The sequence below is a fragment of the Thunnus maccoyii genome, chromosome 7, assembly GCF_910596095.1.
Source record: "Thunnus maccoyii chromosome 7, fThuMac1.1, whole genome shotgun sequence".
NCBI lineage: Eukaryota > Metazoa > Chordata > Actinopteri > Scombriformes > Scombridae > Thunnus > Thunnus maccoyii.
The window spans coordinates 2,016,586-2,031,515 of record NC_056539.1 but is presented as its reverse complement, the minus strand read 5'-3'; the positions used below and the strand labels follow the sequence as shown (position 1 = coordinate 2,031,515).

The 14,930-nt window shown below is 40.3% G+C and overlaps 1 protein-coding gene across 6 annotated transcripts in view; it reads left to right on the top strand.

Moving 5' to 3' along the window:
• szt2 (SZT2 subunit of KICSTOR complex) overlaps nucleotides 1-14,930 on the top strand; it is a 113,007-nt gene that overhangs the window by 1,406 nt on the left and 96,671 nt on the right. For all 6 annotated transcript variants that reach the window (XM_042417808.1, XM_042417811.1, XM_042417809.1 and 3 more), the window contains exons 3-22: nucleotides 105-278; nucleotides 809-979; nucleotides 1,259-1,381; nucleotides 3,066-3,228; nucleotides 4,461-4,567; nucleotides 4,739-4,949; nucleotides 6,089-6,259; nucleotides 6,394-6,625; nucleotides 6,844-6,973; nucleotides 8,429-8,574; nucleotides 8,776-8,928; nucleotides 9,101-9,215; nucleotides 9,469-9,674; nucleotides 10,759-10,995; nucleotides 11,738-11,816; nucleotides 12,026-12,114; nucleotides 13,100-13,268; nucleotides 13,426-13,543; nucleotides 14,317-14,430; nucleotides 14,549-14,752. In XM_042417808.1, coding sequence (XP_042273742.1) covers nucleotides 105-278; nucleotides 809-979; nucleotides 1,259-1,381; nucleotides 3,066-3,228; nucleotides 4,461-4,567; nucleotides 4,739-4,949; nucleotides 6,089-6,259; nucleotides 6,394-6,625; nucleotides 6,844-6,973; nucleotides 8,429-8,574; nucleotides 8,776-8,928; nucleotides 9,101-9,215; nucleotides 9,469-9,674; nucleotides 10,759-10,995; nucleotides 11,738-11,816; nucleotides 12,026-12,114; nucleotides 13,100-13,268; nucleotides 13,426-13,543; nucleotides 14,317-14,430; nucleotides 14,549-14,752 — 3,112 coding nt within the window. The remainder of the gene's footprint in view (nucleotides 1-104; nucleotides 279-808; nucleotides 980-1,258; nucleotides 1,382-3,065; nucleotides 3,229-4,460; nucleotides 4,568-4,738; nucleotides 4,950-6,088; nucleotides 6,260-6,393; nucleotides 6,626-6,843; nucleotides 6,974-8,428; nucleotides 8,575-8,775; nucleotides 8,929-9,100; nucleotides 9,216-9,468; nucleotides 9,675-10,758; nucleotides 10,996-11,737; nucleotides 11,817-12,025; nucleotides 12,115-13,099; nucleotides 13,269-13,425; nucleotides 13,544-14,316; nucleotides 14,431-14,548; nucleotides 14,753-14,930) is intronic.

Below are 14,930 nucleotides of genomic sequence, written 5' to 3'. Positions count from 1 at the left end.
AGCCTGTAAAATGTTTGTCTGATAGTCAGAGAAAGCTTAGACCTTCATAAATATTTAAAATGATTTGTTACTGACGCCATGTTTGACTCTCATTTCATTTCCAGCTGAACTCAGAGAATGAATTAGACTTACTGAGCATCCTACCTAAAGGATGGCAGCCGGATTTCTCCCCCACCATGTACCCCTACATGTTGATGCCGTCCACCCGGGCAACCTTCCTAGCCCGGAGGTACCGCTTCATCATCGAGCTGGACCTCAGCCCCTCCACAGGGATCGTGGTAAGACTTAAACACAGTTAAGCGGTTGGTAGCTTGTTTCCTGAATGAATTTGACTGACACAAATAAGCTTCAGTCACAAACCATTAATTTAGTTTCAGTTATTTAATTTGTATGGTGTTCTTCATGCTGGCTCAGACATTCATGTGCCCAGCGGATTGAGTTGTTATCATCAGGTCAACATTTTACTAAACCTGATAAATAAACATCAGCATCTTAGACATGACATCAGCGTTTGGCTCAAAGCACCACTGTGCCTAAATGCAGTCTCACAGAGCTGCTAGGATGGCTGTAGACTCTTAAAAGCTGAACTCAATATCAACCTCAATAATTCATTTGGGATGGGGCTTTTTTCCAGTCAAAGCCATTCAGGGTTAGGGTCATTGAAAAATGACAATATGCAGAAGTACATAACTGTTAATGCATAATACTGCAGGACTCTTGGTTAATACTGCTACAGCTGTTATGACTGTATGGCAGGATGCAATTCCCAGTTTGTTTTTGAGGTTATGTTTTGTTTTCTGTTTTCCAGGATGACAGCACAGGAGAGATGATCTTCGATGAAGTGTTTCATGCCTTGTCGAGGTGTCTGGCTGGTCTGGCTCAACCATTCAAAGTCCCTGGAACTGATCAACTTTTCAAACCTAAGATCTTCGTCACCATCTTGGCATATTCATCAATTATTGGCCTCAGTTCCCATCAGGTCATTAGTCTACATTTCATCCTGTTTTTTTACAATTACTTGAATATATTTCCCAAAAGCCCCCCAGCACAACATGCATCCTTATCTAGATCTATGCATTTAAACTTGACCATTTAAACTAACCATTTAACTTTACGTTAGCCATTGTTTTCTATGCATGGCAGGTTATTCTGATTGCAGATTCCTAATACTGACATATGTTGTATTTTTTGCCAAGTGTTGCATAAAGCTGCTGTAGATGTAGTTCAAGTCCTCTGACAGGCTTTATTCCTTGTGCAGGTATTGGTGCAGGGTTGTCAGCTTGAAAGAACAGATCTTGATGAGTTCCTGCATCACATCTATCAGCAGCTCAGAGCAGTGGAGAGCAACATCGCAGAAGTCCTACATCAGCAGCATGAACAGGCAAGTGCATATGGACATATCTTTATGTTATTTTGATATCTAATGTCAGATCTCATTAAAACAAACCCTAGCTCTTTTATTTCAAAAGTAATGTGAAACTCTCTCATATGAATCCTTATCAATATCGATATTATCAGTGTCAGTCTGTCCATCATCTTATAGAATAGGGCTGGCAATATTCTGTATTTTTCTTATTGTCAACAAATTCCATGAAAAGACCAAACCAACAATGAATTGATCTACCAACAAGTATTGTGTGTGCATGAAAGCCTGATATATCTTATTCCTCTGTGTCATTGAGCTCCGTTGTCCAAAAACTATTAAAAACACATCAGTGAATCACACTGCTGCACTGGTGGACATGTTTATTTTAACTCAGTCCCACACACACTGTCCTGCTGCCAGTAATACTCACTACATCCACCAAATGTGGATTCATCTGCTGCTGAAAATAGTCCCCAAGAAATGCGCTATTTATTCCTGTTTGAGTAACAGTTGCTAAAAAGTACAGTGACCAGCTGTTTTAGGAAATTACTAAGCTTTGGTTTCATGTTTTATAGTTAATGGAGAGTTTAGAAGCTACTGCAGGTAAGATGGAATGAGTCTAAGGGATAAATCTTCGAGTTCTGGGATGACAGAAATCAAATTTGAGCCTCCAGTAGGTGTAGTAAGCCTAAATAAATGAAACGTACTGTTATGTCACCTATGATGGGAGCTGACCACTTGATGACCCAAGAGATATACATATAGTGATCTAATGAACTCAGGTTAGCTGGCTAGTGAATGATGCTGCCTGATCCTGCCATACTGTTATTTTGTGTTATTCTGTGGGCAGTGAGACGGCAGAAAAAATGTCTGACTGACAACATGTGGAACCATGGCTGGTGAAGGAGGCAGCATGTAGATAGAAGAAGCCCTGTGATATCTAACTTGCTTATGGTGTTTTTTCATTACAAGGACAATCTGTAACTGAGCTTGTATCCATTATTGTGGGTTCTACTTTTGTTTCCACTGTCCTCTGTCTGCTTTGGAGACAAGTTCTGGAAGCTAAATTTTGGCACCCTTCAGGAGGTGGTACTAAATTAAGTACCACCTCCTGAACTAAAGTTCCAGGTACTTGCGGGGGGAGGGCCAATGGGGCGGTGGGGGGTTTGCTCATAGGGCTGTCACCTGTGATGATCAAGCCCATGTCACTTTATCTGAGGCATGTTGCCTTTTTAATAACGTACTGTACATCTGATCCTTCCAATCCTGGTTTGTGAAATACAGTGGAAAAGCAAGAGAGAACCAATTACCTTTTGTCCTACAAGTTCCCCAAAGTCCTGGGAAAACACCATCAGAGAGCCAACAGACAACTTGATGGGAATTTCCACAATGTTATTTTATTCTACAGTACTTAACATTGATTAGACATGCCAGGTTTTCAAGTCCATCTCATCAAAACAGAGGGAGGTACCACCTTGTGGCTCAATTCAGTATTACAACAGAACAAAGGTTATAATTTGATACTTCAAGACTGCATCTTCTTTATGAACCTTGCAAATATGTGAAGTTGTGCCAGAACCCCTACTTGTCATTTATAAGCTGGCATAAAGCAGTGCAACATCAAATTTTGTGAATGTGTTAGTCTTAAATGTTGATGAAAATGGTACACCGATATATTTATTTTGTCCTTCACCTTTAGTCTGTGGAGGCGGTGCAAAGCTCAGGTCTCCATAATACAAACCTGGACGACCAGCCCCACAGGAAGCAGGGAGTATCCATGGTGTCAGCTGATATGGGACTGGTCAGCATGGTCCGCCAGGGCATCCTGGCTCTTCAGTTGCTGCCACCAAACTCCAGTGCTGGTAGGTTTGTCTTTATTAGCTAAGATGTCATCTAGTTTCTCGACCTAGAGGTTAGGAGTTTTTCACAGTGTTACTTCCACCTTCCAACTACATCCACACTATCTTCAGCATCTGATTTCTTCCTCATGACAACCTCACTGGTTTTGTCCACCAACAGGGTTTCGATTTACCACTATGACAAGTACAGAACACCATCTGGCTGCAGCTATTTGCTGCTGCTTTTATATCAAAGTGCTTGAAAAGCTTTCATAATGACTTCAACCTCCAACCAAGGTATGCTCTAGAGGTGCCTTCTAGGCACACTCTACCAGGCAAATCCAGCAAGCCCTCGTTATGGTTTTGGATCCACCAGGCATGTCTGGCAGCTTCATCTGCCATCTGATCCATCAATCCAAAGAAGACAGCTCAGCCCCTTTATTCACCCATATCTAGAGCATATGTCTTTAGGTCTGCCATGTAACAGCTACAACACATTTATTTTCAGACATGTTTGGACAACACATCGTATGAGATGGAATGTAGATGATGTATTCAAGATGTACTTAAAGGGAAACTTCAGCATTTGTCAACCTGAACCCTATTTTCCCATCTTTTTGTGTCTAAGTCACTAATGAGTCTAGAAAGATGAGAACTCCTGCAACACTTGTAGTATGAGGAACAACTTAGTATGAGGAACTAAAGTTGTTCCTCATACTACAAGTGTTGCGGGAGTTCTCATCTTTCTAGACTTATTTCCCTTCTCTGTGCACCTTAGAAGTAGGTGAAGTTGTGCCAGAGACCCTCATTCTGCATGAAAGTGACTATTGAGGACAACAATTTTTGAAATTGGTCTAATATTGAGTGAGAGTGCTTCTGCCAGCAACAGCAAAACGGGCTGCAATAGTGCCCCGTCCATGTATGCCCAATAATAGTGCTTGTTTTTGCCACTGAGAGGCTCAGATTTTTATTATTAGTGTCTGACAACATTATGGAAAGGACCATACAGAGAAATAAAATGTTTTTATTTACCTTTCGCTTGATCCAGTCTGTTTGTTATTGTGTCTAACCAAGTGTCCCTCAGGTCTTGTTCTGAAATCTCTGAAGAGTTGAGTTGTTGAAATCAGCAAAGTACTCAGCCATGACTTTGAAAATCTTCTAGATAACACCAAGTTACGCTTCCTGTACTCCAACACAACAAACTCCTCTCTCCAACTCTGTCATGGACTTAGTACTTTAACTTCTGTCTGTTCCAGGTATCATTATAATCACAGATGGAGTGACAAGTGTTCCTGATGTAGCAGTGTGTGAAACCTTGCTCAACCAGCTCAGGAGTGGAACCATTGCTTGCTCCTTTGTGCAGGTACGTATGTGCATGTCAACATACTCAATAACTCCACATAAAGAACTGTCATGGTAGAGGGAATCTGGGACAAACATGATTCCATAATCTTGATCCATAATGGTTCAGGCATCTTGAGAGCTAATATGAGTCTCTGACTACTTGTCTTTCCATTGTGTCTGTCCCTTTCAGGTGGGTGGGGCATACTCCTATGACTGCAGCTTTGGTTACATCCCCAATGTGGAGCTCATGAAGTTCATCTCATTAGCCACCTTTGGCTCATACCTGCCGAGCTGTCCTGAACTGGACCTGGACAGCCAAGAGATGAATGCCTACCACAAGGCCTTCTTAACCTACTCCTTCCTCAAGACCCCTGAGTCCATGAACTCAGAGTACTTCTGTGGTGAGACAACAACATATATTAACAAGTGTTGACAAGTGTTGAATACATGAAATCTGTAGGTTTTTACTTTATAGAAATAAACCCTTGATTTAAGAAAAAGCTATCTATTTTGAATGAATGTTATCTCTGAAATGGCTGCGTTTACAAAGTGGCCTATTTTATTGTAAAGCTAGTTTGAAATTTGAATTGTAAAATTTGACATTAACATTTATTTTGGTCTGTACTTAATTGCACAAACATTTTGGCAAACAACAACAACAAAATAGGTAGCTATTTCCAATAAAATAACACAGCAGAAATCAGTCCAACACAATTTTAATTTAAAAACATTCAATTTTATACAGTATTGCAATAGCCTCTGGCACACTGCATTAAAAATGTGGTTTCCAGCATAACTTATCATTTATAAGTACTCCCAAAAAAATTATTTCAGATATTTTCAATTTTAACATAATTTATCATAAGTTTGCTTTGTGAAATTGTTGTGAAATTACCAAAGACGATGAGTTGAATCTAAAATCAAACCTTCAGTTTCTTCTCCTCAGAATCCAAAAGTTGTTTCAAATTCTTAGAACAAATGTGTCGTACATGCAAATAAAATCCATTTTTGGAAACCATACAAATATAATTTATGTGCAAAATAAACAATAATGAGCCTTACACTATTCTTCAATAATTTTGAATGAAAGTTATTTATTTGAACTTACTGCCACCTACTATCTAGTTACCAGTTACCTACCTGCCTATTAATGATAGTTCATTACCATCATTTTGAGTTGGAATGAATGTCAATTTCTTTGTTTATAAATTCTTCAAATATGACCCATGTAGATCAGCTGAGGGAAGGAAGGAAGCCTACTTTAGTAAAAGTGCTGCTATTTCTTAAATTGATTTTTAAAACACATTTATATGACAAGACTTTTGAAAAAGTGGACGTTTCCTTTTTTATTCTTTTTTGAATTTAGTTTTATCACTTTCTGGAATTTTTTTTACCTCTGGACCTCAGTGACATTATATTCCTGGATGCAAATACCATACAACACAAGTTTATTGGTGTTAATGATGATTATGGTGGTTATCATGGTAATGGTGAAAATGACATAAATAGGTGTACTCACTTACTACTTACTGTTTTGTAGTTTCCCAGCACAAGTTGTTCAATGAGCACCTGGTGTCAGCCAGTGGTAACCCAGCCCTGGTCATGAGGAGGAAGAAGCACACAGAGAAGGAAGTCCATGCTCATTTAATCAGCGTGGTATCTGTACGACTGAGAGAGGGCTACACCATCAGAGAGATCAGCCTCACCAAAGGTAAACCTCTGTCTTTGCAGAAATTCCTGATATGTCAAGAGCCTGAGAGAAAATACTTCCACAGCATAATGCAGCATTGGGCCTTTGTCCTCATGAAGAATGAAACATTTGGTTTCTTATTGTTTGGTCTCAAGGTGGGACTCAGCTAGAGGTGAAGCTGGTGCTGCTATGGAAACACAACATGCATATTGAGTACCTGGCAGCCGCCTCCTGGCCGCTGGACCTCGCCAAGCGAACCACCAGGGTGGAGGTGACGATGGAGGGAAGCTACGACATCCTGCACGACATCAGCTGCACACAGAGGAAACCCATCACCAGCCCGTACCGCACCTCCGTCATCCGCCGCTTCTGGAACACACTGCAGAGGTACTACACCTGTCTACAACAAGTGTGATTTTCAGGAAATTAAACACAAGTAGAGACTGTGTAGAACATAAAATAATGATGATACATTTGATGAATTAATCTAGAAACACTTCAATCATCATGAATTATCTGTAAACTGAGAAATAGCCTGAGGTGTTGCTGTTCTTTTAATCTTGGATGTAGTGTTACCTAACTACATGTGCTGTGTGTCCTTCCAGTATCAACCAGACTGATCAGATGTTGGTGCACCTCCAGTCGTTCAATTCAATTCCTGAGAACTACATGATTCCTGAGAGCACCAAAAATGGAGTTCCTTTGTTCTACATCCCTCCTGGCTCTACTACTCCGGTACTGTATGCACTTCTACCTGAGTATTATTTTTAACCCAGGCCTGGTTGGGGGCCAGACGGGCTGGTCCAAGAGAACAAAATACTCTGCTGGATATAATATATGTTATAAAATTAATATATGCAAGGCTCTTTGCTTTCAGATTAAAATATTCATTTGTTTTTAAAAGTAGTATCTCAACTGAAGCAGATTTTTATGTGGCTTTTATTTTGCCATAAATCAAAAATGTGCAGCTTTTCCTGCTTCCAGAGAACATTGTTCAACCCAGTATCCTGCCCTCAAGTCCCTCAAAGTCAAGTTTTTGTGTAATAATTGTTTTTGTCATTTGAATTTTAAAAACAAACAAATACAGAAAATTCCCAAGTTTCCTCTTTTTAAAAAATAATTTAAAATCATGATGCCCATTCATGTGGAGTACAAGTCATGGTACTGTATATAATAGTAATAATGATAATAATAATAATGATGATAGTAATAATAATAAAGAAAGTACTACTACTGCTACGACTAATAATAATACATTTATTTGCATAGCACAATTAATACAAAGATCACAGCTCAAAATGTTTTACATGCAAATGACAGTTGAATAAGATTCGTAATGTTATATTTTATATTGGTGAATTTGTTCCTTTTGAAACATACAAAAGCTATAATTTATACCGTTGCTCGGCTTATACGCATAGGATTTCAATTTTATATCTTTTGCAGTTATTTTTTAAAATAAAGTAAAGGGGAAATAAATGTAGGGAAACCAGTTTCAGTATCATGTTGAACCAGAATATTTTCTTGTGGGAAAATAAGGATTATGATACTCTTGATTATAAGTAATGATTATGATACTCAACAGTCACCAACAGAAAACAGTGTTTTGATTTTTTTCAGTCTTCTCAGATACCAAAGGCTTTTCAGATATAGTGTTAGAGCCAAGCTGCCTTTTTCTACAGCTATACTGAAGCCTTTTCATTCATAAAGTGTGCCTCTTTGGTATTATTTTTATGAAAAAGTGCAGAATCGTGCACAGAAAATGAGCATAAAACTTCAGATAACTGCCACTAAAATCAGTCCAAAATTGAGTGTATAGTGCACTGATGAAGCTTACAGCTTGAACATGCAAGAAACTGAATGAGCCACTGCAAAACCAAGTCAAGAGAGAAAGACAACTTGCCAAAGTCAAAGATGGTACTTCTAAGACTTTAATGTAGCAGTATTAAAAGTAGCATTAAAGGCTCACTAAAAAACTTTTGTCAAGCAAATGTGTTATCTGTAATCCACTGAGAGGACTTTGCTGGACTCTCCTCTCTAAAATCAAGGGTGTAATTCTATAAAGAAGCCAGATACCTACTGTAACCATACCCATTAAATACCAGACCGGAAAGGAAAGGTTTGATATTAAAGTTAATAACAGAAATAAAGATGTAATGAGTGCATTTCTTCACTCTCCTCTTTCTGCAGGTTCTGTCCTTGCAGCACAGTGGATCCAAAGACTCTTCTCAGTCTCAGTTTGCTTCCTACTGGAAGCCCATCCTCTCTATGGATGCCAACTTCTGGCAGAGATGGCTGCACATGCATCGCATCGCCATCATCCTTGAACATGACATGTGAGATATTTATGGTTGTATTTTCTGCTTTATTTTTTATGGAGGAATTAAAATTGTGTTATGCAAAGCCTGCACCAAGTAACAGCTTCACTGCCATCAACTAGACTAGAAATAAGAGGGTAATAACCTTTTAAAAAGCTACCTATGTGTTTTGATATGTGTTGGTATGTGTCATCACATGTATCATTTTAATCTCCACAGGCCTGTACCCAAACACCTGCACACAGCTGGAAACAATGGACGTTACAGCACTATTCAGTGTCGTATCTCCCACACTGCCCTCACGTCTCTGCTGAGGGACTGGAGCAGCTTCGTGCTGGTGGAGGGCTACTCATATGTTAAACTCATATACAGGTTAGACAGCTTCACTCTGTTCAGGTGGGACCAGGGGGAAACAAATCCCTTAGGTCACAACACAGTGTGCACATCTCTCTCATTAAATTTTATCTCTGCGTCAAAGTGTTTTGTTTTTTTTTCTTAATTTCTGAGATTTACAGTGAGATTTCATAGAGTTTTGTCTCCACAGTTCATCTGACCAGCCTCCCACATCCTTCTACCTGGTCCGTCTCATCTCTAAGACACCCTGCATGGTGCTGCGTCTGGGTTTCCCTATCGGAACACCAGCCCATGTTAGAAACAAGGTATAAGAGTCAAACAGACTGTACGGGGGGGGCGTGGATACAGAACCATAGGATCATGGATACTTGTGCAATCCAAGCTAATATCTGTGCAGCTTATCCTGCCAGTGTGTCACCTGCCACTGTCAGAGAGGTGTAGGTTCCTTCCTGTTGGTCATGTAGTATGTGATGAAAACAGTATTCAAGTTTTGGAGCAGAGCACTGTTCTTATTGAAAGATAATGAGCTGCATCGTGATATTTTTTGCTTTTCTTCAGATTGTGGATGAGCTGCGAGAACAGATCCTCAAACTTCGCTTCCCTCATCGCGTTCAGAACAAAGAGGCCACACCCAAGACCAAGAGGAAGATTGTTGGACATCCATCACCATCCAAATCTCCCTCCATCCCTGCTCCCAAACCTGCGCTGTCTGACAGACCTTGTGTGGTGGTGCTCAACAAGCCTCTCGAGAAGCTGCTCATAAGGTCAGTGCATGTGATCACAAGTCACCAAAACTGCACAACAGCTAAACGAATAGGATTGAATTCCTCGGATTTCTCGCCAAAATCCGCTTCTGTTTATCAGGAAAAATACCTGCGGGAACCAGAGATTCGTAGCTTGTGTGTGCTTGTGTATGTGTGTGTGTGTACACCTGTGTACTGAACACTATGAACTGAAAGCAAGACACCTTCTCCAAACCTCATTAAAGGTCATATTTTATACTCCTTTTCAACAAGTTAATATAGGTCTCTGAGGTCCCCAAACCACGTCTTTGAAGTTTTTTGCAGAAAATACCACTGAGATTATGCATTCTAGCCTCTGTACCCGTGTTTTAGTCCTGTTCTCCATGCAAATGAGCTGCTGCTCCCCGCACCCCACTTTGGAACTGGGTGTGGCTTTCTGGCCATGATACAATGCAAGCTCTTATAATACATCCATGCCACAACAGGAGAGACTGAGGGCTGTTGACAGTATTCATATTCATACTGGAACTACAACGGAGCTGCAGTAGCATCACTAAGACTAATATTACAGTAACACTAAGTGTATCTGTAGGGACCAGACTGGACATATTAGCCTCGGCTTGGCTTAACACACACTACCACAGCGGGCCACTACAGCTTTATGGTCTGAGTAAGTTAGCTGCTGGATGCTAATCAACGTTGCCAAGCAAAGGAATTCCTGCTGTTTGACCAGTTCTTTTTCACATGTGTGTCATTACCTTCATCACACACATACAACAGTTTTCCGGTCGCTGAGGGGATATTTCCATCAAAATTAAATCAAAATCTCCCCTCCCAGTTTCACAGATTTTGAGGTAAATTAATGTCATAATGTATGAATTTTCTGCAGTTCTGTGGATTAAAATCAAATTTTATTTATGGTGAGAAATCCCAGGGAAAGAGGGATATAATCCCAGGAGGTGATGATTTTAAGATTATGGGAAATCCTTCAATCGTATAACCAAACCAAGGCAACTTGTTGTTGAGTGATCCGTATAGAGACCTGTATCTTTCGTGTGTGTGAGGAGCTCTGCCAGCTAAACAATCTGAATGAAATGATTTTCAGGTATGAGAAGCTGCCGTTGGACTTCAGGACTCCCTTCATTTTCAACATGGAGAACTTTCCGCAGCCTTCCAACAGCGCAGTGCCCCTCAGCATGGCAGCCAACCGCACAGCCTCGTCCACCCTGGCCTCCTTGTCCCGTTACTTCCTGCACCAGCGCTGGGTGTGGGCCGTGCAGAGCAGCCAAGGCCCGGCAGTCGCCATGCAAGCTGTGGCTCACATCCTGTCCATGCTCTCTGAGTGAGTTCATACACTTTGTTATCTCGTGCTTTATTTTGTTGTTCACATATTCCGAGGATTTTATTAGCTATAAAAACCCCTATAAATCTGTACACATCATTATAAGAACTGCTATTTACAAATACTATGTATATGGTGATGATCTCATTTTCTCATGTAGGATTTTTATAATAAATTCCATCAGTACAGCAGAGTCTCTTTTTTAACACAAATACTGTTTAGCCTACATTCACCAATAGTTTCCAAATTCCTGCAGATGTTTTTACATTAAAAGCCTTCAAGCATCTCAGAGGGTATGATCCCTCCCTTTCCTGTTAGGCTTTCAGTTTAAAACATCTGCAGGAAGTGTTGAGCTTCATTGACTTAACAGCGCACTAGAAAAACAGCAAAGTAGAAGTGATTGAAAATAGTATTTGTGTTTAAAAGAGGAAGTGGTGATTATTACAGACTTGTGTTGTTGTATTGATGGCAACAGTGTTTTGGAAATGTACATAATAGTGAATTTACAGTGTGAGTTGTTATTGTACAGGTAATGCGACATGCTTAAATAACAGTTTAACACTGACAATTCCCAGCAAAACAATTCTAGAAAATAAGATTTCAGAATAATAGCTGTTTCAGTGCTGTCTGGCAAAACTGATAAATGCTTTAAGACGTAACAGCTGCGTCAGTTTCATGTGAGATAAGCAGCTTTATGGAATGTTAATTGCTTGCCTGAAACTCTCTCTTGATGTCTGCATAGAATCCGCATATCAGAAGGCTTTCACTTCGCTGCCAGTGGAGAGGGCATCGTCAACATGGTGATAGAGCTGCCGATGAAGGTAAAGAACGGCAGGGAAATGTCATTTAACAGCAAATGTACACTTAAATCACAGGTGAGCACAACTCACTTGTTTTGTTTTTATGTTTTCTATATGCAGCATCTGGTGAGTTTTATTGTCAGTACTGTAATTTTTATATACACATGAAGCGTGTGTGGTATGGCTTGTGGTCCTAAATTGGTTCCACTGAATTGAATTTCTGTCCTCAGGGCATCTCAGCTGACACAGACAGAGAGAGTCACTCTTGTATTGTTCAGTACATCCTGTTCCCACCTCACTCCACCTCCACTAAAGACAGGTAAGACTGCCAGGAATCATCTGTATAGAAGAATGCTTGACTTTAAAAATGAAGGACTTCAGCACAGCACAAAAAATCACAGGGTGATCAGCCAAAACATTGAACCTGGCTCAATATTTGCTACACATTACATATTACAGATGACTTTCTAAGTACTGCATTTCCACTGTCCGGAGTTGTAAAATCCCTCCTCTTAGTAGACTGAATTTCTGTGCAGTGTTTTAGTGTCTGATAAGCCTCAAAGTCATGGTCCGTTACTCAAACTGGACTTCTTGGATTCCATATTTCATTGTGTCACTGGTACTTGAAGCAAAACACCCTCACCATGTATTTCCATAATGGAACGCTGTTTTCAGTGTGAATGCCACCACAAAATGATCCGCTCCTGTATGTCCTCATACTTTGAGCGTACGTACAGGGGAAGGTGAGGTAGGAATCTGCATGCATTGTTTTGTTAGATAATCAGACTGAATTGACTTTTCACTTTATTCAGCCTGACACTGTGTTCATGTTAACCATTTTCCTGTTTGGATGTGGGGTTGTTTTTGTTTTCTATTTTGTGCTTTACTCTAACCAATCAGCAGAGTGATATCCCACCAACATCATTTTCACTTCCAGGGTTAGCTGTTGCTAGGAGTGGGTAATATTTTTCATGCTGTTCATAGTAATGTGTGGATTTAAGAGTTGTTATTTCTAAAAGATAACTGTACAGTTTTGCTGATCTTATCAGTTTTTGTGACCGTTTTTCTGTTGCTGTTTTTCATGGATGTGGCTAGTTAGTTATCAGTGTAGTAGGAGGACGTCCCAGTGCTTAATCACACCCACAAAGTCCTGATTGTTTGCCCTGGTTGACTGTTATGAGAAGTTACTCATAATTATTTGAAGTCCCCTGCCTCTAAAAATATTTCTTACAGGGTATTTTGTGCAGGCACAGTAATAGCACATTTTTCAGTCTGGTTGTCTTTTGTCTGTAATGGGACTCCAGCTTCTCCACTGATGATGACAATGACACCGAGGTAGAGGCTGTCGACATGGACACAGAGCTGAACCTTGTGACGGAGTGCTGGGTGGAACCACAGAGCGGCACCGTGATGAACTGCATGGACCAGCATCGCCACTTCCAGGGCCTCAAGTACCAGGAGATCCCTCAAGCAGTGTGTATTACCAGTTTTTACATTAGCAGCTAGTTCCTGACAGAGTCGCACAGTGTTTATGTCAGTAGGGAAGGTCAGGTGGTTTGCGACCCGAATATCTGTTGTTTCCCAGCTCACATCAGATTGTGTGTAATAGTGGCCTCCTGTGCTGTTGTAGATCTTCCCCAGGGATTTGACCTGTATGTCCACCATGATGACCTTTGAGTATTTAAGCCAACTGTGTCAGAATAAGGACCAGGTCTGCTCACTGCCAGCTGGACTCAAGGATGTGAGAGGTAATAAAACCATTTAGAAAATCAGATTTCATACATCCATAATAATTCATAATAATCATTTTCCACAGCAATGGAAAATGATTATTTTGAATGACAATAACAAAGTCAGGCCATACTCACTACTTTGTTGCTCTGAGTTTCTCTTCCTTGTTCTCAAATTTTCACTCATTTCCATTTTGTTGTCAATTCAACACTTCCTGCACAGATGTTTCACATTAAAAGTCTCCTAGTGGCTCAGTTGGCATAGTCCCTCTCTTTTCTTACTGGATTTTAATGTGAAAAATCTTAACAACTGTCCAAGGGACAGCAGTAGAAAATGACTCTTTTGGCTAACACTGGCACATTTGTCGTGATGTTGAATATTAGGCATTGTCCCTGTAAAAAAAAATAAAAAATGAAAATGTACAGGAAGTGTCAGGTTTCATTGACAGCAGCCTAACAGTAATAGAAAAAAACAGCAGTGTGGAACAGATTGGAAATGATGAGTGAATGAAAACAGTATTTGAGTGCTGTAGATTTGAATTTACTATATGAGTCATTATAGCGCTGGTCATTCCACCTCTCCTCAATGTTTGTTTTCTCTGCCTTAATTTGCTCCTGCTGGCTATTATTTGAATACTGGCTTTTATTTCTTTTTTTACCTTTACCTTTTTTATTTTTTGAGAATTTACCATTAACGTACTGTATATTTTAACCTGTTCCTGGCTGTTTGTATATAATGTGAAATTTGTGTCAATTTGAATTGATGGATATGTTTTCCTCTGTGGGTTCAGGAGAGGCTCTGTCTTCTGAGGACAGCATTCATATGGTTCCCTTCCAGTTTGATCTCATTCAGCTGCTCCCAAAATGCCAGCAGGTTGAACTCTTCTTCCTCACATTCAGCACAGGTACTGTACTCATAAGGTCCAGCACATTGTACTTCAATAATGAGAAGAATGTACCGTACATCAATCTTAAAGACACAGAATTTCTGTAGCAATTCACAATAACATAAATTTGTTACAGCAATGGAGAATGAGGAACAGATCCACAGCTCCCCCTGTCTGCCCAATGAGCTCCTGCTCAGCCTCTTCCACAGCAGCCTGGAGCACGAGCTCAGTGACAGAGAGATCCCGCTAGCTGACAGCGACCACGTCACATTTATGCACCACATCTTGGAGCGAGAACGGGACGGCCATGTCGCTCCTTTCTCCTTACCTGTTATTAAAGGTACGTACATGTCTCTGCATCTCCTCTCCCCTGGTATCCTAGGTTGACTTTCGCCTGAACAGACCTGCAAGGCTGTTAAGTGATGACATGAACCCTCTGGTGTCTCATTTTATGAGATACAGACATGATAAATCACTGTCTCCTCTAATCTAACATTATTTCTGCCTGTCGTGTTTTG